At 34.5% G+C, this 24,721-nt stretch overlaps 2 protein-coding genes across 3 annotated transcripts in view; one reads left to right on the forward strand and one right to left on the reverse strand.

The window, feature by feature from the left end:
• Window positions 1-296: 296 nt before the first annotated feature.
• Window positions 297-13,604, reverse strand: PARL (presenilin associated rhomboid like). 2 transcript variants are annotated; one of them, XM_015816256.1, is made up of 10 exons: window positions 13,458-13,604; window positions 10,947-11,093; window positions 9,692-9,832; window positions 7,635-7,683; window positions 5,745-5,840; window positions 3,288-3,437; window positions 2,631-2,701; window positions 1,584-1,685; window positions 778-875; window positions 297-572 (listed from the first exon to the last, which is right to left on the reverse strand). In XM_015816256.1, the coding sequence occupies exons 1-10, from the start codon at window positions 13,575-13,577 to the stop codon at window positions 476-478; spliced, it is 1,071 nt and encodes a 356-aa protein (XP_015671742.1). In that variant the 5' UTR covers window positions 13,578-13,604; the 3' UTR covers window positions 297-475. The 2 variants fall into 2 exon arrangements, with proteins under 2 accessions (XP_015671742.1, XP_015671743.1); XM_015816257.1 differs by having other exon boundaries at window positions 10,947-11,112; window positions 13,458-13,557.
• Window positions 13,605-18,899: 5,295 nt separating this feature from the next.
• The window catches only part of LOC107287741 (claudin-15-like), a 12,648-nt gene continuing 6,826 nt past the window's right edge, over window positions 18,900-24,721 (forward strand). The window contains exons 1-2 of the mRNA XM_015816276.1: window positions 18,900-19,110; window positions 23,405-23,569. Coding sequence (XP_015671762.1) covers window positions 18,900-19,110; window positions 23,405-23,569 — 376 coding nt within the window. The remainder of the gene's footprint in view (window positions 19,111-23,404; window positions 23,570-24,721) is intronic.

The following is a 24,721-nucleotide window of genomic DNA, read 5'->3' on the forward strand; positions in this document are numbered from 1 at the left end:
TGTGCAAAGGCCCTCCTGACCACAGCTGCTACCTGCTCACTGAGCAGCAGCTACAAGGGAGATACAAAATCATAATGTCTGAGAAGACAGTCTGTATGTGTCTATTCATATTAAATACAGATAGCTGAAGAATGAAAATTTACCTTTAAAAGTGGTATTGGGATTGCTGCTTTAGGAACTATTGTCCTATTTTCATTTAAAGATGAATTAACCAGGCAATTAATCCAATTTTAATTCAGTTCTAAGATACCTCAAAAAAAGATACAGCCTTACTCAATACAGCAATAAGGCACACATTTTGGTTTCAGATATACCATTTTATTTACCAAGGTATTTATTTTCATTGTGGGGCTAGAACTTACAGTCTGAGTAATTAGTATGTAGTTATGATTTAATCAATACACTATCTTGTCTCCAATACTTGTGCTCATTTCAGTGCAAATATATTCTGAAATGCAGCCGCCAAGAGTCCGCTTCATTTATTTGGTCTCCATGTCTTCACTGTATGCCATGCTTTTACCACTGGTTCTCTATTATTCCATATTAGTTTATTTCCATACATTACATACCATCTTGAAAGAAACAAACAAAAGAAAATTTTCACAAAATACATTAGAGAGATAAGAACTGTTTATAGACAAAGGTAATTACATGACTAAAAATAATTCTTAAAAGCAATGTCAGACCCCAGAAAAGGACAATTTACAGGATCTTTTTGAACACAAGAAAAATGCCTGTGATGTGTCACATTGATCACAACATAATATGAATACTTACATGCCAAACAGAACTCCTCCAAGATGTGATGCATGGTCAAAAAACCTCCAACCCAAAATAAGTCCTACACTGTCCAATGCAATAATAGCTTTTAAAGCCTAGAAATGAGTAAACAATTTATTGGTAAAGTACAATAAATAGCAACGCTATTAGTTGTAAACATATCAGAAACATTTATCCCATACTCAATAACATTTGCTATGCAGTCAACAGTATAATGATCAAATGTACAGATACTAAATACTGATTTCAATATACATTTTTTCTACAGCTCAGCCTTTGTTCCTAATATGCAAAGTAGAAATGTCATTATGTATAGCATGAATAAAAAGGAAATCAGATCATTTCAGCAGCTCTTCCTGAAGATTAGATTACCTAGATACCTGGGCTACTTTAGGCCAATTGAAACCAGTAATTCCAAGACTAAAGCAGAAAGGGAAGTGGAGTACAGAGCAAAAAAGAAAAAAGTGCTTCTTGTAGACTAGTGGAACATCTACAACCACTGGTATAGCTACAACCTATATAAAGTAGGTTTCTGGTTCTCAAATCTATATGTATCTTGACACTTTTTATAACATCCCTTTGGAATTTGACTTATTTAATACACAAATAATCCAAAAGTTTCATCTTAAGAAATTCACAGGGTAAACAAAAGCCACACTGCTCTGTATTGTCTGTCACCTAGATTTAAATGAAACTTTCAAATTGTATCCAATTTTGAAATACAACAAAGCACAAAACATTGCTCAGGTATACATTACAATAGGTAAAAAAAAGTTTCCAATTCATTATTCAAAACTACTTACATTTCCAGCAGTAAATGTGAACATTGGAAGAAATATTATAGCTAGCTTGGCTTCTGGTATCTTTGTACATACTGCTCCAAGGACAGCCATTATAGCCCCTGACTAAAATTACATGAAAACAGGAGATAAATTAACATGCTCAGTCTTAAAATTTGGGGCTATTTTTTATACCAAAGTGCAATTGCATAAAAAAAAATTTTCACCTTTTTCAAAAGCCAAAGAGAGGGAAAAGATGCTTAAGGATTTTAGCTATACAGTAGATACCTCACATACTAACAGCTACTTTAAAATAATTTTCCGTGGGATATTTCTTATGAATATCATTTTATGTCTATAGATCAGGGTTTCCTTTAGATATCTCTAGAAAGCTATCATTAAGTATTAGCTCTTTTATTGGAACCAGTTCAGCTAATTCAGAGGGACTAAATTCAAACAGAGAATAGTTTGATGTGTGAAAGGCATGGACTTGAAACTGGAAGACTGTGAGTTCCACTTCTGGCTTAGGCATGAAGCCAGTGTGGTCAAGCTCTAGGAAGAAAAGAATGGCAAATGACTTTTGAAGTTTTTCCAAGAAAAGGACATAGATACTCATCGAGGGAGCACCCAGGAGTCAGGACTAATTTGAAGATATTTACCCCCTGCCCCAATCAGATAATTAATAGAGAGGACCAAACAGATAGCTGTAATGGTAAGCAAAATTAGTTACAATTGCAAATAAATTCAAAGTAATCAACTTTTAAATAAGCAAAGTAGCATGGTTCATGTACCAAGATTATTGCAAGATTGAACTGTCAAAAAAAACTGAAATAGGTACATTTTTATCAAGTAGCTCATCTAAATAACTGATATAGAGACAAAATGTTTAACCTAAAAATAATCCTACTTTTTGCTAGAGTGCAGATTATTGAAAATTTCAACATTATTAGAATATTATGCTAAATTTCACTGTAGCTCTTTAAATGTCTTAACTTCTGTTAAAGCAAAATACAGTAGGCTCCAACATGTATCTAACATTCATCTATTTTATAGATATTTAATAGCACTTACAGCTCCAAGTGATGGTCCAAACTTCCCAGTGGCCATTTTGCAGACATAACTGACAAATGTGGAAAAAACCCCTAAAAAGATTTTTAAAAAATAGAAACATAAATTCACTGAAGACCACAGTCATAAAAATATTTTTGCTTTACTGCCTATTTCACTTGTTTAACAAAAGACATTTGTTATCTGTTAAGTTTATTTGATGCCTATCTTTTCGTGGGGCTACTCTAGGCGGCTTATAATGATAAAAAAGGGAAGAAAATGAAAGGAGTGTAAACAGAACAGAATAATAGAAAATAAATAATGGAAAAAAAATGAGAATACATCAACATGATAACCAAAAATGAGTTTTTATTTTCTTTCTATGGGTAAGTAAATAATTACTAGGTTCACATACTGTGATAATTTAAGCTTAGTGTATTCTCTGAAGCCAACCACTGCAATTTGTAGGCTATTATGTTTGGCTTAGCATATTATGTAAACAAAGTCAATTATTACTTCTTCAAAAAAATGATGGGTAAATCATGCAACAATGTCTGAAACTTAAATGTATTACTTTAAACACTGCTCTGGTGCCCAAACTCAACTCAAAGGCAAGTTCAAAAATACATGAACAATTAAAAAAACAATATGAAAGGCAGAGTGGGATTTGAGGTTTATTACCTGCAGAAAGGTATACTGCCATGAATTGCTCACGTCCCAGAAAAGAAACTATGCTGGTAGAGAAGCTCCATAAAACATACATGTTGGCTACCATATGTAGAAATGAGAAATGACTAAAGGTGGATAGCAACATGGGAAAACACAAAACTCCTACATTAAGAAAGGAAAAAATGTTTAGATAGTTTAAGCATTTTATTTCTGGATATTTATAAGTTGAACTGTTTAGAAACTGGGCAAAAGAGAACAGACTTGCTACGAGTCAGTTTTCAACATTCAGCTATACACATTTTTTAAAAAAATTAGTAGCACAGATGCTAGTGATCAGAATTAGACTCCAGCATCAAGAGAACAGTTCCCCTATTAAAAGATAGCACACACATTTGGTTACAATATACCTCTTACAATACATTGATAGAAGAATTTTCTCAGCACTCTGAATTTGGTATATTAATATTGTCAGAATGCAGGTCATTAATATTTATCCCCAGAAGCTGTAAAAGACCAATTATAAGGTTTGTGGAATTTTAATGAGCAACATATTAATTACAATTAACTGATCTGCCCACAAGGTAATAACAACTATATGCTATTTAACTTCAAACAGTGCCAACTCTAAAAAATGAAATATAGGAGCATGATTCCTCATCTCCAATTATGAGTGAGTTTCCTTGGGCCTCAGAATCTCAGAAGAGTTATCCCTGGAGCCCTTGCTCATTAGCCTAGTGAATTTTATCAATGCAATCAGTTTGTATTGGAACAGATCCTATGATACTTTTTCTCTGTTTCCAAGATGACATATCAGTATTAAGGTTTTGGCGACATTCCCCTCCATTTCCTAGAAGATTCTTAATAGGTTGTTACTACTTTCATCCTCACAATGGAGATTTGCAGCTGCAGCAAAAATTGTCCCTAGGAACTTATTTTATGAAAAATTATCAAATAAAACATCAACTGAATACCAAAAGTAGATAGAGAACAGCAAAATGGGATTGAGAGGGTAGAGTCAGGTTGTTTACATCTGCCTCCTCAATTTGCAGCTATATAAAGCACTTTTAGTTGATCTCGTATTGTGCTTCCTTATGAAGGGCTCTGTGCAAAAGTGCCATCATTTACTAGCTGAATTGAGTCCGGTTAAGGATAAAGATTCTTACAAATGTGATGGCTTTCTGCAACCTAATGTTTTTCAGATGTATATGTATTCTCAGAATTTTTTGAAATAGCTAAGCAGACAGGTAATCTTGAGATTTCAAACGGCTGCATAATTTTTTTGACAATTTAGTACTTTATCAAAAGCTCTCAACTTGAATCCCCAATATCTAATATAGCTGTCAGAAATCTTGGTGCTGCCCTAAGAGACGTTCAATAAATGTTAAGATAGAAAGTTATGATTAGCGGATGTCCCCATACATTTTCTTATTTTCTTGGATTCCATAATTCTGATCATCATCAGCCATGCTACTCCAGAATGATGTGAGACACAAATATTCTGATCAATAGTTTTTCACTTGTCTTTAAAATATAGTGTTTTTCAATTAAATTATATAAGTTATATCCTGGCTCCAGTCATTACTTTTAAGTGTGTGACTCATGACATGGCACTCAAAGACAAAATGTAACTTCCCGTTGAAAGAAGTTGGACACCCCTATTTTACTTGAAAAAGATAAAAATGTATTTGAAATTATGACTGAGAGGTAGGAAAGAAGGTGCCTGATTGTATCTCTGCTATAAATCCAAACTACCTGCATCCTAGACATTTGGGATTTCTGCCATAAAACCTTTTATTATAGGAAAGTGAATTGGGCTTGGATCTTTTTAGAACAGTTTTTCTTTGAATATTCATTCAAAAATACAAAATGAAACATAAACCCACAAATAAAAGCAAAAAAAAATGGAATGAAGAATTTATGATGACAAATGACTGCAAAACAAGATTTACTTCTACAGCACAGTTAAAAAATATTTATACTTAGGTGGGTGTTTTAAAACGAATAAAGGAAGCAAATCAACAAATATTAACCTCAGCAGGAAAGTTGGAAATAACAATTTATTGGAACTATTCTAAAACATTTAAAGGTGAAGAGCTTTTTTAACTCATCAGCTGGGACTGCTATCAAGCTTGTGTTCACATTTTGTTAGAGTACACCAAACACATGCAATTTATCTTACTAACCTTAAATTTAATTTAAATAATTACCTTTAATTAATTCAAAAGTAAATTATTTCAAAAAAATCTTCATTTATCTTATATTGTCTACATTAGAATGGTAATAGGGGCAAGAAAAAACCTATTATGTAAGATACTTATGATAAGACTGAAGATAAATTATCTCATATTGTAAGCAGTTTACACAAAAGGAAATCAGATTATTTCTGTGACTCAAACTGAGTATGATTCCAATTAAAAATCCAAGGCAGCAAAATTCTATACAATTTTTCATGCATTATATAATACTCACGAGAAGCTGGGTTAGATGTGAAATATGTGACCATTATCCGGCTCAAAGTAGGTATTCGCCATAAGCAGAATACAACTACATTTGCAGCTATAATACCTGGGAATTTAATAAAAGAAAAATTTAGTGATTAAAAAGGAAAATGCTTCATTTTTAGTGTTTATAAGGCCAAAAGTAAGTTATTACAAATACAAGCCAGAACATAATTATTTCATATTATGCAGTAATTACATAATGTGAAAAGTCATTTTAAATATGAAATCACTCTAAATCAGGCTGTCATTCTCCTTCTCTCAATAGATAAGTAATTTTAATCCTTATTCATATATCCATATGGTAATTATTTTACAAAACTACTTGAGTAAATAGACCATACAGAAAATACTAAGGAATTCCCATACATTCCTACTTTTATTTCTACTAATTGATGGAACAGTGGGTTAATGAAAAGACTGCAATGAAACTCTTATTTTGGCTTAGCATATCTAGAAATGGGTGCATCACAGGACAGCACGTTTTGAATCAACTATTTCAAATGGGCTCCCTCATTTGTCTAAAATCCAGGACCATGATTCCCATGGGATTAAAATTTGGCAAATGTGTGGCTGCTTCAGTGCTGTTGCACCACCGCAGTCAGCCATAGTCATGTGATCGCCATTCCCAACATTCCCTGCTTCCTACAAGGAAAGTCGATGGTTGCTCCCGCTCCCACTGCTTTCTGTTTCTGTTTAGGTAAAGAAATATCTCTGAAACAACTCACTGGTTATATAGTGAGTTCTATTCCCCTTCCTAAAATATACAAGGTTGCTTATTTCACTCATACCATATTTATCCAAAAGGAAAATTCTTTGACAATATCCAAAGAATAGACAGAAATGAAATACAAATAATAAAAAAATCATGTGCAATACCCATCTTCTCCAATTTGTTATTTTAGGATTGCCAAATCTACTGAAAACAATCCTGTAGATTTTTTCCCACCTGTCCAATAAATCTGTGCATTTGGTACTCTTGTATACAGATATGGTACATATATATGTGTGCAGAAATCACACTGGAAAAGGGGGCAGAAAAATAAAAAGTGTACTGAATTAATAGCAAGTAATTAAAACATTGACTGAAAAATAGGATATATATAAAATCTCTTATAGATAAAAAAAAACATCCTTAAACACAACTCTTTCTCCAGTAGAAACAGAATGAAAGTAAGACAAGATGAAAGAAAACTGCACTGAGAAGAAAATAATACTGGATGAAAGAAATACTGACTAGGCCTTACAAAGAGGGTTACATTTATTAAGCAAGCAACCCATGTAAAATAATGACTACTCTTTTGGGAACTCTTCAGAGGTACCCAGATTTTTGCAGCCATTTGATCTCTCATCTTTCTGAACTATTTTCTGTTCATGTAAAGGAAGAGAATGATGCAAGTCATAGGCAACTATCTGGGAGGAAGACATGTCTTCCTATGGATAAATATGATATATATTGACACACACAGTTAATCAATCAAATGAATTTCTAGCAACATGCTAATACACACTACTTTCTATGTAAGTCAAGTAATTATAATAAAAATGACATCTTGTGTGAAATAGCCCGAATCATAAAGTTCCTACAGTAAGAAAGAGGAATAGGCCAATGTTATCAATTCTATAGATGGAATAAATTTAACAAAATGTTATATCCCATTAAAAACTGCTAATCTAATAGTTAACTACCGTATCATTAGAACAGAGTAAATTACATGGAGAATAAAAATATATACTGGACATGACTGTCTTATGTGTATTAATTTGTAAGCATGGTATGAAAGCCATCCAGTAACATACTGTACCTGTTTGCCTCATTTCTCTTCCTGAGAATGTCTAATACTTGTAAGCTAACACAAACCTGACACAGCCCGTTGCCCGTTGCTAAGACTGTTCCACCAAAGATTAATCTGAAAGAGAACAGGCAACGTTATTATTCTGATACTTCAATAAAACAATCTAATAACCTCCTGATCAACTGGATTACAGCAAGTAATGATTATAAAGAAGCTGATATTATGAAAAGCATTAGGCCAGTGTTTCTCAACCTTGACAATTTTAAGGCATGTGGACTTCAACTCCCAGAATTCCACAGCCAGCATTGCTGGCTGTGGAATTCTGGGAGTTGAAGTCCACATGCCTTAAAATTGTCAAGGTTGAGAAACACTGCATTAGGCTATAATATATACAGACAATATTTCAAAACAGTTTAAATTTAATTAATCTCATTATGCAAGTTTTTCAAATAAATATTTAAGAAATTAAGCTTTTAAACAAAATGAACTCTTATTATAGTACATACCCAAATAAAGGATAATTTCATTTTTAAAAATCAGTCATATTTCAAAAATTATTACAATGTATCTTTTTCCATAGGTGTATAAAATAACAAACAAATCTACTCCAATTCTTCCTGATTAATATGGCCATCTTAAAAAGAAATAACAAGTACTTGAACTAACCACCCAAAGTAAACTTCAACCTCTCACATTCTGATACATTATGAGTTCATCAATTATATTATTGTAATGGGATAAGAGAATCAAGAATCAACACTGACAACTTGCTTCCTAATTTACCAACACACCATTCTCTTAATAAATAAAAAACAACAACCTTAGCTATATACTTCTAAAGATCTCTTTTAGGATATCTATTTGAGGGAGATGGGCAATTCAGAAATGAGAAAAATAAAATATGTACTACTTCTGGAATATTGATCGGCCCACACAAAGGGAAATGGGCCCCAAAATTCAGCACTGAATTTTTATAATGCTATCTTATTAAAGGATGGAACCTTCATCTCCATGAAGAATCTTTTGGAAATACTTTTCTCCGCTGAATTTTGTGAATGGAACTTTCTTCCTTAGTTTCACATTACACTAGACTACCTCAATTAGGAAAGTCCCCTAACTGAAGGAGAAATCCTGGATGAGCCAAAAGAACTAAAACATGATGAAATAAATGTAATGACCTACATATTTTTGTTATGTAATAATTCATGTAACAAATTTAAAATGGTGTGTATGTGCATTTGCACATATGTAGAGATATATCAAAATGAATCATGGTTTGCAAAGTAACCGTTTTTTGTGAATATGACTGGCTGAGCATGAAACATGAACACTGGAGGCTTTCAAGAAGAGATTGGACAGCCATTTGTCTGAAATGGTATAGGCAGGGTTTCCTGCCCGAGCAGCGGGTTGGACTAGAAGGTCCCTTCCAACTTTATTATTATTATTATATATGAAACAAAGCAACAGAAGATATGCAACAGGAGGACAGCCAAATCGGATATGAAAAAATAATAGAGGAAATCTTTGGGTCACCAGACATAACAGTCACTTTCACCTACTTTCTTCCTGCAGGCTTTTTTCTCAATCCACCTCATATTTATTTTTGTGATTTATAACTACAACAGAAATTGTAATGGAGAACCTAGAACTAGTATAAAATAAAACAACCATATTACTTTACCAATATATTGCAATCATATCCGATATTCTGATGGCTGAACTAGTTCTCGCTTTTTAAAATACATTTTTCCATCATTCAATGCAAGCATGCTAATGTCCCACAATCTTAATATTAAATACTTTATATTTTCCTCACGTTGACCCTTGAAATATGTTAAGCCACTTAACATTTTCTGAATATTATTGTACAAGAGGAAAAATTAAGAGAGCATCTACAATAATGACTATATTCTTAATAATATTAATAGCAATATTCTATTATAGCTTTTCCAAATCCAACACCCTTCAGGTGTATTAGACTACCTATGATAATCCATAACTATTTTGGCTGGATAATTAATTATCTTGATGAAATATGTTGAATCATAACTGCGTAATACAAAACATGCCTGCCTTAATGAACAGGAAAAAACAATTAAAATATAGAGTAAAATGTTTCTACCTGTTTTCTGAAGTGGAGTCCTTTCTGTGGTTGTATTCTATCCAGCCAATCTGCTTGAGCATTTTCAAAATAGTTTTGGAACTTGGTTCTGAGATGTTCATATTGCCAAATAGCAGCTGTTCCAAAAGCACAGCCTGAAAACTAAAGAACGTTGGGAATATGTTTAATCAAAATTTCAGACAAAACATAATTCACTAAGATGGAGACAATAGTAGATATACTAATACTACAATGGAAATATTCCAATTAAGCTACAAAAGACTTTATCTAATTGCATCTAATTGCATTGTAACATCTACAATCAAGGATTAAGAGAATACATGAACTCTGAATTCAAATAATTGCCTCTAGGGTCTTTAGATTGAAAGTACAAGCCTGTGACTTTCACATTTAAATATATGAAAATGCACCTACATTGTCCATATTACTGCAGTAGACTGTCTACTCTAAACAAGCATTATCTTCTGTAGAAATTCTGCAGCATATTATTTGCTACATAGTTTTGTTAATACAAACTATATTCTGTAGTGACAAAAAATTTGTGAACCCTTCATAACCATCTGTAATTCTGTTTTACTGTAACTTACAATGTATTTAGAATCGTGAAAGTTTCATTAATAAAGAAGCTCTGGTTACAAACATAACACCTCAAATGTTGTATGTTTCATATTTTTATTGAATATATTGAGCTAATATTTATTGGTCATGTTGGGAAAAATGTGTATCAGACATAATGTAAAAAAACAAGATTCAATGTTGCCAATGAAATGTATTATGCCATATGACAACAATCCTAAACATCAACAGAATGCTTTTAGAAGAGTTTTTTTATTTCAAAATCGATCAAAACCGTAAATTTAGCCCAACTGAAATGTTGCTACATATGACCAAGTAGTTCATTTACAAAAGCAGAAAAATATCAATGGGTTTGTGCATAATTTATGAATGATTCAGGAAAGATTTGGTGAAGTCACTGCTGCTAAAGGAGATGAGTTACTAAATCTAAAGCTTCATAAATTTCTTCCAACAAGGACAATGGTAGTTGGTTCATGGTATTGAAAAAAAAGACATGACACAGTACCATTTTAAGGTTTCTGTTTAACCTTAAGCTCTTTACCTATTAATAGAACTTGATTAAGTTTAGGTGACATTGTAACTCACAGCACTACAGGATTACAGATATTTTTAAATGGTTCACAAATATACATTCACTGGAACAGCTGCCAACTACATGAAATTATCAACAAATTATTACCCCAATTGTAAAGAAGAAAGGTTTTACTAGCTTCTTTAGTGAACGGGAAGATTCATGAAAATCCAGGTCCTTAACTGGAGGAGTCAAACTGCTTTTGTGTAGCTTAGTGCCAGTTTTCAGTGCTGGTCTTCTGAATCCATTTTTTGGCTGTGTAAACAGAATAGACCTGTATTGAAAGAATACGTTTTAATCATAAAATTAAGTTATCCTGTGGAAAGAAGGTCAATAAATATGATAAATATAAATAATAATAAAATAATAAAAGACTTTAATCATAAAATATTTTGAAATGTTTCCAGATTGCAAAGAAATACTAGTTCCTGATAATCAGATGTAAAATCAAACTTCTATTTCTACTGTAACTATAATGCAAAATAAGAATGTACATTTTAGATGGGCAGGCAATGATTGTACAAGGAAATTATTAGAATAAAAAAGCCTAATACTACCTTATTTGTCTTATTATGTAAATAATTATACATTATTTTTGCTTATATTCTACCTCAGGGGTCCAGTAATAAAAATCAATACATGCAGAATTATTTTCAGTGAAACCTCGTGCACAAAGAATTAAAAATGAAACTTATAAAAAGCCAGATGCTTGTTACAACCCATCTGTTATTCAACATTTAGAATATTTTGGTGCAAGAAGGCTCAAGGATGATTCATTTGTGNTACTTAAATACTCATTTGACAATATTACGTGTGAACAGATGTTCATATAGGAAGCCAAATGTTTAATTAAATGATTCATTAAAACAATATTTAATAAAATGTTCATAAGTATGAGTGCATGATTACTTTCCATGTTAATGAAATGCAGCAGTTCTACATAAGGATAAGCAATTTCTACATAAGTATAAGAGACACTGGGTATTGTATTACATAAGAGACTACAAGCGTAACTCAAGTGGAATAACTGACAATTCCTTCTCATAAACCGCTATCTGAAGTTCATTCACTAGATCAGAATTTATGTAGCTTTTTGCAGTTGGAAAAACTGGTTTGTGTATGTTCCTCTTTATCCATATTCATTTTTCTATTGCAATAGATTTGAGCTTGTCATGCTTTTTGATCTCTGAACATCTCTTTATATTATTTTAAATGCTAAATATCCATCACAATCATTATCTACTATTCTATCAACAATAAACAGTGGAACAATCAAATTTAGAAGTGTTTTAAGTCCTGCCTTATGCAGCTAAAAACTGCTATTTATGAAAAAAATCCAGAAATTTTTGGAAAGAAAAAACTGATTAGTATTTCTCTTTTTCATATGCCTCATCAGACTTTTCTCCCACGTGCATTTTTACACTGCTCATCTGGACCTAGAAGTTTTAAAAGGAGAAAAATAGGAGCTGGGAGAGAATACAGTCCTAAAACATCTAACAAAGCATTGGCTTCAAGTTCAACCCCATCCCATAGTACCAACATTGTCTGGAACCAGCTCCAGAAAAAAGGAACCACATCATAACATCCTACCTTCTACTCCTAACCTCCTTAATCAGCCCAGAAGGATACCACAACTGATAGTATCACTGAAAGATCAAGGACAGCAGGATGGATATGCTACCCCATTCTGAGCCCACTAGAGGTTAATGGCAAGTGTGGTCAATGTCATTTCAGTATTACAGCCAATCCTAAATGTTGATAGAAATGGTCCAAATAACTTTTGGGGAAAATAGAAGGAAGGAAGGAATAATGTTCACTGCCTTAATTTACCTACAAAGTAATAAAGGCGGGATAAAAAATTAAATCAAAATAAATCTTCATATGTGTAGCAAAGGCTTTAATCCAATAATTACTTCAAAAGAGTTTCACACATCAGCTTCTTCAAACGTTACATATTTAAATATTATGAATCATAATATAATGGTGTAAACTATAGATTGACTTATGCTTGTTTTAAATATTAGCAGTTATCCACAACTGGAGAAAAAACAAAGACACTATACCCTTAAGGAAAAGAAACTATTACAAAAGTGAAAAGGTTCCGTTAGGCTGCCTATTACTGTCACCGCTTCAAAAACTAAAACATCCCCACCCCAAATGATTTTTATGCGAGCCATACTGCTCTTAGCCAGGAACAGAAAAGGACTTTACTGTGTTTTCCCCTCGTATAGTCTTTATAACAAATTAACCCCACTTTTTCCACTATTTCAATTTCCAAGAGTAGCCATCCGAATTTTTGTGGCTTTTCTTTTCTATACTGCCCAGTATAGGATGATGCTGAAGTTTGCAGCAGTATTGCAACTCCTCCCTCTATTCGCCTACGCTCTCTCAATGCCGTTCAATGGCTACGTCCACACGACCATCTTATTCATCATTGATTATGGTTTGTAAATTAATCAAATACTTGGGCTCGCATGGTACGCGCTTAACGCGGGATTCAAGCTAAGCGGAAATATGGATAGCTAACTTGTCATGCAGAGGACTGCACGAACGCTTAGTAATACCTTTTCCGTCCACGATTAACTCTATTTTGCACGGAGATAGGTTATATCGTCTTACCTGCGGGCCCACGGTCCACCACCCCATAACTCTCGCTTCACCCAGACACGGGTATAGCACTTCAACCCCATTTTCTTCACCTTCCCAAAGTAATAGTTCCGGGTCAGCAGCCACAATCATCTACCATCTTGAAGCTGCCGCCCTTACTCATCTGAGGGCGTCATGTTGGAGAAAGGAAACAAGGCTCTTATAGTTTTTCTCTAGCGTATGAGTGGGAAGGGATAGTATTAGTCCCGCCTCCGCACTGAAGTGATTGGTTTCCGGTGTCTCTTCAAAGGCCAAAGGACTTGTTGCTTCCCGTCCCCGCGGCGTTCTTTTCTAGTCTTTAAGCGCCATTTTAAAACAATTGAGGTCATTCTTCCATTTTATTAAGTTTATTTCCGCATATCTCAAAGCTGAACTGCAAACGGTGACTTTGCCCTTTTAAAAAGATGTTTAGGGAGAGGGTGTTAATTAAAATTAAATGTTCGTTTCTGCCATATAGATACTGTGGGAAGTTAACCCAGAGAAGGAAATATTAAAAAGGCAGGAAAAGATATTGTTCACCAAAAGTATTTTTAAAAGCATTTTTTGAAAAGCAGAAACCAAACCTGGCCTCATCTCTTTGCCCAGGGCAGTAGTTAGTCTTATACATATGCAGATGTGGAACCATCAGAAAGTTTGGAGCCAGGGATCTCAAGACAAAAGAAGCTCTTAAGAGTCATTAGCCCCATCACCTGGGAAGCAGGATATGANACAGGAACAGGAAACTTCCAGGCAGGGCTAGAGGGTATAAAAAGACCATCTGCCCATGTGCTCACTCTCTTTTTCTTCTCCTCTGCTGCTTATCTGTCTTCTGCAATAAACTGTAACCTTCTTCCCAAAGCAGTCGCCATGTTTGCTTATTTATTCCCGGCTTGGATGAACCAGGATGAAGACTTACCTTCTAACAATACTATAATATACGGAAAGAAGACTGAAAGTGCGTTCATTAATGTTGGCAAGAGCAATAAGAAGCAGAAATAGGAGCAGCTGCTACAAATAAGTAATTGCCAGTAGCATGTGCTCTGAAGAGTGATTACCGTGGCCAACAGTGTCCTGGAAGCAGCCATAAAACATCTATGTTAAACTGGGTTTCTGGAATTGTGTATTCCAAGAGGAAATACACTATTCAGTATCTACTATTTCATTTTGCCCATATAGGTTCTTAAACAGATAATCTTGTGAAGATGTTTGAAGCAGGGCTTCTGAACTTAGGATTTCAGCATCTTTTCACAGGCATATGGTATGCAAACTGAACAATTTTGGTAGGTGCACAGATGAAAATAAAGTGTTTTGAAATTGTTTTTTCCCCAAAAAATAAACCTCAGTCTTAAGATTCCAGAAATTAAGCTAACTGGAATCTTTGATGCTATCTACAGACCAATCAGTTTAATATCAATACCTGGGAAGATCGTTGAAAAGATAATCAAAAAACAGATCTGCAAACAACTAGAAGCAAACAAAGTTATAACTAGTAGCTAGCACAGGTTTGTTAAAAACTGATCAGGCCAAACCAATCTTATTTCATTCTTCGACAAAGTTACTAAACTAATAGACCAGCGAAATACTGTGGATGTAGTAGACTTCAGTAAGGCATTTGACAAAATAAACCACAACCTACTTGGTGAGCTAGAAAAAGCTGGAATAGACAACATCACCACCAGATGGATCTGTAGCTGGCTGGCAAACCCTACTCAAAGAGTAGTCCTCAATGGCACTACATTCACATGAGGAGAAGTAAGCAGTGGCGTACCACAAGGTTCAGTCTTAGGCCCAGTGCTTTCAATATCTTCATCAATGACTTAGATGAGAGAATTGAAGGGGAACTCATTAAATTCGCAGATGACACCAAACTGGCAGGAGTAGCCAACACCCCAGAAGATAAACTCAGGATCCAAAAAGAGCTTGACAAATTTGAACAATGGGCCCTATCCAACAAAAGGAGTTTCAATGTGGAGAAAAGCAAAGTTTTACATTTAGGCAGGAAAAATCAAAGGTACAAGTACAGATTGGGCAAGACCTGGCTTAAAAACAGTAACTGTGAGAGGGACCTTGGAGTCCTAGTGGACCATCACTTAACCATGAGCCAGCAATGTGCAACCAATACAATCCTGGGTTGTATAAACAGAGGCATAGAATCAAGATCATGCGAGGTATTATAAAACCCTAGTAAGATCACACCTGGAATACTACAGCCAATTTTGGTCACCGTATCACAAAACAAATGTTGAGAGTTTGGAAAAAAATTCAGAGAAGTGCAACTAAGATGATCAAAGGCCTGGAGACTAAAACATATGAAGAACGGCTGCAGGACTTAGGTTTGGCTAGTCTAAAGAAAAGAAGAAATAGGAGAGACATGATAGCAGTATTCCAATATTTGAGGGGCTGCCACAAAGAAGAGGGGTTCAGATTATTCACCAAAGCACCAGAGGGCACAATCCCTTCCAGCTCTATTCTATTCATATCTGAGCTTGGTTACTTGCTTGCAGATGTTTCATACCCAACTATATAGCAACATCTATGCAAGTAAATGTGGAGCTTGCTCCCTGTTATATACAATAGCTTGCTCTGCCATTAGTTTGTATACAGAGGTTTGCCATTAAGTTAACTTTATAGTTGATCCCAGAGATTAGAGCAAAATGATCAAATTGTGTATAAAAGTATAAATTTTTGTACATTCTGGTGACTAAATGTCACCGTTCTGTGACATTTGGCACCCAAACATTTTTTGTTGTTGTTGTGGACCTGACCATTTTGGATAATGTCCTCATATATAGTCCTTAGAAACCAAACCTTGATGTACCCTTCACTTAGGAAGTAATCGTAATTAATCTTTCAGCTTAAAATTAATTAACAAGGAAATATGAGACAAAATTCTTAAATGTTTTAAGGTTTTTTCTATTGCGGAATGAAGTGTCACCTAAGAGTGTATGTAGACCTCCGACTCACAAGGCAAGCATCTCTGAGGATTCCCCTAGTGGTGAGAGACTTAAGGCAGAGGTACCCAACCTTTTGGGCACCAGGGACCGGTTCTGTGGAGAAAGGTTTTTCCATGGACCGGATAGTGCATGGTTTTGTGTGCTGCCTGGATACCACAGATGGGGCTTTGTTTATTTGTGCGGACTGGTTGCTGGCATGCTGCGGCCAAGTATCAGTCCATGGACCGGGGGTTGGGGACCCCTGACTTAAGGCACCAAGCCCCCTCTCCAAGTTGTAAAAATTGGGGGTGAGTAGGAAGGAAAAAGGAAACAGGAGGGTCACATAGCCACTTCTCACTGCAGCAGTCTTGGGCCTGAGACATTTGTGCAGTCCAGATATAGTTTGCCTACTTTATCTCCCCTTCTTTTTCAAGGATGGAGGGAGATGAGAGGGAGAAGAAAACTGCAGTCAAGAGCAGTTAATGGGGTGGGGGAGAGCCAGTTTAGTCTAGTGATTAAGGTGCTGGCCTAGAAACCAGGGAGATTGTGAATTCTAGTCCTGTCTTAGGCATGAAACCTAGCTGCCCAGTTACTCTCTCTCAGTCCAGCTATTCACATGTTCCCTTTTTGCTTCTCTCAAGCTCTTCTGCTACAGTTCCTACCAGGGCCCTGCATTTGAGCTACCATATCTAAGCTGCAAAAATCTGAATACTGTAGCTACTACATATGGCTGCAAAGAAATTCAGAAAACTCTAGCTCTTTGCTGCCATTTAGTACAGGTAGTCCTTGCCTTACAACCACAACTGGGACCAGAATTTTTTTGCTAGGCAAGAGAGTTGTTAAGTGAGTCTTGCAAAACCTTACCACCTTTTTTGCTACAGTTGTTAAGCGAATCACTTGGTCGTTAAGCAAATCTGGCTTCCCCATTGATTTTGCTTGTGAGCTGGCTGGGAAGGTTGCAAATGATGATCATGTGACCCTGGTACACTGCAACGGTCATAAATACATGCTGGTTGCTAAGCATCCAAATTTTGATTGTGTGATGCTACACTGATTGTAAGTGTAAGGACTAGTTGTAAGTCACTTTTTCAGTGTTATTGTAACTTTGAATGGTTGCTAAACAAATGGTTGTAAATCCACCTGCAGCTGTCCAGAGTTTTTCAGTCCATATCTGGTAGCCCTATCCTGTATGACCAGGTTTATTGAAGATTTGGGACAAGGAATGAATTAGCAGGGAAAAGTCACTAGAATCCAAAAGGCCTGGAGTCTAAAACATATGAAGAATGGTTGCAGGATTTGGGTTTGGCTAGTCTAGAGAAAAGAATGACTAGGGAATGACATGATAGCAGTATTCTGGTATTTAAGAGGTTGCCACAAAGAGGAAGGGGTCAACTTATTTACCAAAGCACCAGAAGACAAGACAAGAAACGATGGAAACTGGAACTAAGGAGAAACTTCATAACAGTTAGGAAAATTAACCAGTAGAACAACTTGCTGTCAGAAGTTGTAGGTGCTTCATCACTGAAGGTTTTTAAGAAGAGACTGGATAGTCACTTGTTGGAAGTGGTATAGGGTTTCCTGCTTGAGCAGGAGGTTGGACTAGAAGACCTCCAAGGTTCCTTCCAGCTCTATTCTGATTGATTGATTGTCAGGTTCTCTCCATTTCATCATATTTATACCACTTGTCCCATCCAGTTTTTCAAGAGTTGGGAGAAAATTATGTAGCATGATAATTTACTGTATATATAACATGTCCCATCAAATTGAAATTGTCTAGATGCATTGTAAAGATCTGAGAACAGGCAATTCCCTATGCTATGTAACCATTTGGATTAAATTAGCCCATAAGTTTTTAGAATATCACAAAATTTCTTCCCATGGAAAAGAGTTAGAAAAATCATAGAAAGAAACAAATTTCCTTTTTGGAGATCATTAAATATCTGAAGCTTTATTATGCAACTCCACATAATGTTTATTCAGAAATACGATGGAGGTCAGCAGTTTTTGCCTGCAGATATTGCAGCCTTCGTTTGATCAATGAAGTCAATGAACTGGCTGGAAAGCCTTGATTTTTGGAATAAGCGACCTAAGGTCTTAAATATCACTAAATATTTACCTAACTTTGGCAAATTGACTCTCAAAATTTGCTCATATGGCTCAGGACTAGAAGTGCTGCATAGGAGATAAAAACAGATTTATCAAAGTAAGCATATTTTAAAATGATATTTGACATTTAATTATATATTAAGTTTATGTATTTCAAGCAGTTTAATTTAAATGTAATTTAGTTAATTTATTTTATAATAGAACTGAAACTTGAATGCTAATTGAATCATTTTATCTGTGAGAATAACTTTTGTGAATAACATTTATTTTTGCATCTTAATATAAATATTAAATAACTATTACATTGCTTGCTCTTAACAGAATATCAACTGATAGAAATCTGCTTCTGTTTGAACAATTTGAGAAGGAAACCACTTCATTTTTTTTAAATTGAAGAATGGCTTTGGCAGCTTTTCAAATACCAGCACTGCTTCTTGTTTTTCTGAGTTTTATATTTTTACTTGCTACTACTGTATCCAGCAACTGGAGAATATCAAGTATAGTCAATACTACAAATTGGAAGTATGAAGGTCTATGGATGAATTGCAATACTACTTCATTGGGTTCCATTCAGTGCAATAAATTGTACTTCTTCTTAAGTTTAGACAGTAAGTTGCATTTTTCATATATAAAATAATGGGTTGCTATCGTGTTTTTAACAGTATGAAATTGCAATATGTTTACTTAATATTATATGTTATCAAAATACATGAAAGTATATGCAAATCTATAAAAAATAATTTTTCATAGAATTCATAGAATTCTCTAATTTAATACTGAGTTAAACTTATCTGTTACTGAAAACATTGACAGTGTTGGAAACAACATATAGAAATAATATAGTTTGCCTGCATTTGAGTCATGTCAGCACTGCCAGTCGATAAAGTGTAGAATTATATACACTCTCTATGGCTTTTCTTTGATGTTTGAACATAGGTCTTCACCAGTCTCCCTATTTTCTGATATCTGTCACATAGGTACCTCTTTTGCATGTTTATTGAATTCTTTAATATGAGATACTAGAAAGGGCATTAATTATTCCATCCTTAATATGCTGTAAAAGACTTTAGAACTTAAATTTCAAACAGTTTACATTTATATACCGTAAACATTAAAATTGTAATCATTCAAGGGAACCACTGACGTTATTAAAATATATTTGTTTCACTCTAGAAAAATAAGAAAAAAATGAAAAAAAGGGAGAGGAACGAAAAAATTAATTGTAAAAAAATCCCAAAAGGTATCATAATAAATATAGAAAAAATATCATTTAAACTCCATTGCTATAAATATGAAATGAAGTTGTCTTTCTGTAATAAAAAAATAATTTTCAAATCATATGATTGTTCCCCAAATCCTATGAATATTTGGCCAGAACAGGAAGTGTTTGGCCATTATTTTATACTTTCAGTTCTGAAACATCCAATAAATATGAAATAATCTGATCCTGTGCCATTAAGAGCTTTGTAGATAACCAGTGTGTTGAATTGAACCCAGAACATACTGGCAACCAGTAGACCGGAGGTTTATCATTAACTCATAGAAACATATTTCCTTGCCCTACTTGTACTGTATCAACTACAGCTTGAAAGGTCAATAATTTTCTCAAATACATTCTGGACATTTTTCAGTATTAACAAAAAAAAAACCCCAACCTTTAGGCCCACCACAACATGCAGCCCACCAAGCTACCTTGTATGTAGAACCTGCTGGCATTTTTTGAAAACTCAATAAATCTGCAGCTAAGTGTTGTTCATCCCAGAAAGGAGACATCGCTGCCTTGAAGATACATTGCCAAAGGCCTTCAAGACCTATGGAGACTATAGCAAATAGGAAGTGCTGCCGCTAAGACAATGGTCTTATAAGCAGGGCTTGAATCTGTTCTAATCGGTTCTTCTTTCTCTTTTAGACAGACTGATCTAGTGGTAGCAAGACAGTAATAGTACATTTTCAGCAGGAAGTAAGACTTATTAAGTGGTGACTTGGCTCTGATTGATGACATATTAAATTTAATATAACTTGTAGTGTCATCAGTCACTGCTCGAAGAGACAGTAACAATGTAACTGTAATCCAGGCCAGAAGCTTGCCTTCTACTTTCTTTGCTTGCTTGGAGAAGGAGTGATGTGTTATGTTGTACTATCCTGATCCCAAAAAGGAGGGACAGGTGAGCTGCTTACCTCACTTCACGCTTCCACAATTCTTCGTGAACAGTGCAAAGACTCTTATGAAAGTGAACTTGCTACAAAGCGATGGAAGCTGAAGTCAAATATGAGCTTCCACTAAAAGCCTTGAGAAGCATTGACTAATACCAACATCCTAGTATTTGAGATGGATATTTCCTGAAGTATGTGGTCATGACAATGTTTGAATGAGGAATTTTCTACATTCACAGCATGTGCAATAAGAAACATTAATTTCTCTTATTTCACCTTAACAGTGAAATAGACGCATACATTTTTAATATTTTCAACCATGTCAAAAAATTTAAATTTGTATGTTAAGAGAGAGAAATAGAGTATACAAATTTCTAGTGCTTGAAATAAAAGGAAAAAAGCAACAGGTTTATGATGGTTGGTATTGATTTGCAATAATTTGCGATTTGCCATTTGTATAATAAAAGAACATTCTGCTTGTAAAGACTTACATCCATGAAACGGGGCAGTTTTCTGATCTATTAGTGATGCCATGCTCTGCATTAATGGTTTAATAAAAGCATCTAAATTGATTATTTCATATTTACAAATTATCTGTTTACATACATTTAATAAGATCATTCTATAGCAACTATTGGTTTGTTTTTCTTCAATGTTGTTTACTTCCCACCTCCCCAAATGGTTCTTTAGAAGCCCTGCTATCGGGCTTAATGTCTTTTAAATGAGAAAGCTTTAAAAATTTATAGTCTTTATAACCTTTATTTTTCCCATCTTTTTATTGGAAGGAATTTGATTCTTATACCTCATACAACAAATCCTTACACATGTGGTTGGCTATTTTGGTGTATATGAAAAGTGAACAAATATATATATATATTTGGGGGGAAACAAATGTTTAACTCTTTTTGATTGACAGCAAACAACAGAATGCTTGCTTAACAATCTTTATTTTTCTTTATTTCTGCTTACTCCTACCCCATTTACAAATTAATAACACATTCATTTTATTAATATTTAATTTTTCTCATGCTTGCTTGAAATAGTCATAGAAAACATTGCCATCCTTGCCTAATCTAACATTTTCAGTTCGATATTACAGAACAGGGGAGTTAATGTTCACTGGGCAAACCCCTTTGAATGGGCTCTGCTTTTTCAGGATCAGCCTGAGAACATTTCTAGATCGGGACAGAGGACGTTCCATAGATTAGCAGATGAAGCCAACTAAACTATCAATTTCCCTTCTCAATGTCTGTTTACGGTACTTGGCTTACATTTTACCTGAGCAACAGAAATAATTATGCTTGTGATAATTATGCAGTTTAAAGGACTGGAGTGCAGGGTGAGATTACAGATCATTAGTAGAATATACATTTTACATGCAAAAAGTCTCAGCCAGGTTCAGTTTTTGCTGTTTCTATGAAAAGGAACTGAGAAAGGCTTGGGATTTCACTCAACTGATACTAGTTGAGAACAGACAATACTGGCTTAGATAGCATGCCTACCTGTTTAAGACAGCTTTTCGTTTCAAATCATACTAACTTTGATACCTGTTGTTTCTGCCAAATAAGTTGATGTTTGTAAAAGAAAACCTTCATAGCTCAATTAATAGGGAATTACTAGCTCATTAAAGCAGAGATTGACAATATTAAATAATCACGTAATAATTAGACTGTTCTATAAAGAAAAATCATGTGACTTAAACTAATTTCTTTGTTCCATATCAAATTAATAATTGTGTTCCAATTGCTATTAATTGCTACAGTAGTTTAATAAATTACTTAACAAACATTACCATCAAAAAACAATATCCCACAACATTCTTTTTTAAAATCATAACAGCAATTCTGTTTTTATCTTCTTCCTGTTGTTAACATAGCCCAGGGGTCTTCAAACTTGGCCCTTTTATGGCTTGTGGACCTCAACTCCCAAAATTCCTCAGCCAGGCATGCTGGCTGACAAATTCTGGGAGTTAAAGTCCACAAGTCATAAAAGGGCCAAGTCTGAAGACCCCTGACATAGCCTGATAGAACTTCCAGTTAATTTTTTAATTGCCACAAAAAAGCAGGTAGATTTTGAAAAACCAATAGGAGAAAGGAATATAACTTCAAAAATTAAATCATTCTAGTAAAAAGGCCACCAAATATTGAGGAGGTATGGAATAATTTTGATAGGATTGCTTTGGAATGTCTACATTCTCTCTTAACTCTTTGCTTCCTTCCAGATGTTTTAATGCTCCTAACTTTCCTGCTTTCATCAATTGAAGTGTGCTGATTACTAGATGTGCAAACAGTTGCAAAATGAAAGTAGAGAGATAGTAAAAAGTCCCATGATAAATTCAGTGATTTCTTTTCTTAAATCAAGAGAAAAATGATATTATATTCCTACCTAAATAACTCAGGCTACGGATCTGTTTGAGGAAAAGGCGGTATGTTCACCAAGTACATTGTTTTTCTCTTTCAATATTTTATTTATGCATTTTCACATAGCACCAAGAGTAATTGAATGCACAAAAAGTAATCTGAAATGTCATAATAGACAGTCCTGACTACAAGAGATACTTGAATATTAAAAAGCCATAATGGCATTCTGAATGGTGTTCTCCTTCAAATTAATTCCTAAGAAATATGCAGCCTTCCCACATGTTTGCTTCCAGTCAAGTTTTGATTAATGGATGGATCAAAGGCAACATCCATCACTTGCTCTGCACTAAAATCGAAAACTTTGGTCATTTTTTTCCCTCTCCTGCAGCTTTTATTCATATATGTCAAGCCCTGATGATTACATCCCTGGTGTTGGGTATGTGCGGAACTCTGCTGGCATTGCTTGGTTTGAGATGCACTCAGCTTAGTTTCAGTGATAAAAGAACAAAAGGAAGGATTTCCATAATGAGTGGAATGATATTTGCTTTGGCAGGTGAGAAATCATATAATGGACATTTATGCAGGGAAAGTTTCGTAAAACTATATAGAAATATCTTGATTTATCCTTGCCTGGTTCCTTGTCATTTGTATCAAGTAAGGGATGGGATGAGTTAGAGGAAAAAATACGTGAAAATAGATTAATTGAAAAGTTTACTTAGAGTGATTTGGAAAGCAATAAAAGTATTGTTCTCTTAGAATGTATTCTGAATCTGAGTTATGACACAGTTTAACTATGTTTATTTAATTGCTTACAACATTTTAATTGTCCCTCTCTTATAAACAGACCAGACATATTAAGGTTTTTTTTTTAAAAAAACCAATGCACTGAATTTATTTGTAGTTTTACTAATTTTTTATTTCTAGGATAGGTCACATCAGTTCTCTGGAAATAGCACTGAAGAGGAGGCATGCACAGTACATTTAAAGGTCATTTTCACAAAATGAAAAAAGAATACAAGTCCGAACACACTGGTGTCTTTTTCTTTAGACTGGAATGGCCAATGAGTACAGATAGCCCTTTTCTTACAACTGGGCACTTAGCAATTGTTTAAAGTTATGATGAACCCCCGAAAAGCTACTTACAATTCAGTTCCAAAGTTTTGACAGCCAGCTCTGTGACTGCATTTTTAGCACTTGCCAACCAACTCATTTTATGGCCACTTGTAGCATCTTGCAGTCATGTTTTTGCTAGAAACTGATGTTTATTTCTGGCTTCCAGCAAAAAAGATCCATAGCAAACAATGGGTTTGCTTAATGATTGCCACAAAAAAGGTTGTAAAGTCAGTCTCATGATTACCTGTTTTATGACCATCATGACTTACGATTGTAATTGCCAGGCTCAATTATGGTAATAAGTCGAGGACTGCCTGTAGAGTCTCCTATTAGTTTATCCCAACATTGTGCCATCCACATTTTTTGACTCACACTGCCAGGAATTATTTTTATTTTATTTATTTATTTATTTTTGGATTTATATCCCGCCCTTCTCCCGTAGGACTCAGGGCGGCTGACAATCTATTTAAAATACATACAAAACAATACAAATTTAAAATTAATTAAAAAGAATATTTAAATATTTGTCGAATTTTAAAATATAATTAGAATTAAAACCCCCCTAAAAATTACCCTAGGCCAGTCCTGCAAG

The sequence above is a fragment of the Protobothrops mucrosquamatus genome, unplaced genomic scaffold (genome assembly GCF_001527695.2).
Source record: "Protobothrops mucrosquamatus isolate PMUCROS unplaced genomic scaffold, P.Mucros_1.0 scaffold419, whole genome shotgun sequence".
NCBI lineage: Eukaryota > Metazoa > Chordata > Lepidosauria > Squamata > Viperidae > Protobothrops > Protobothrops mucrosquamatus.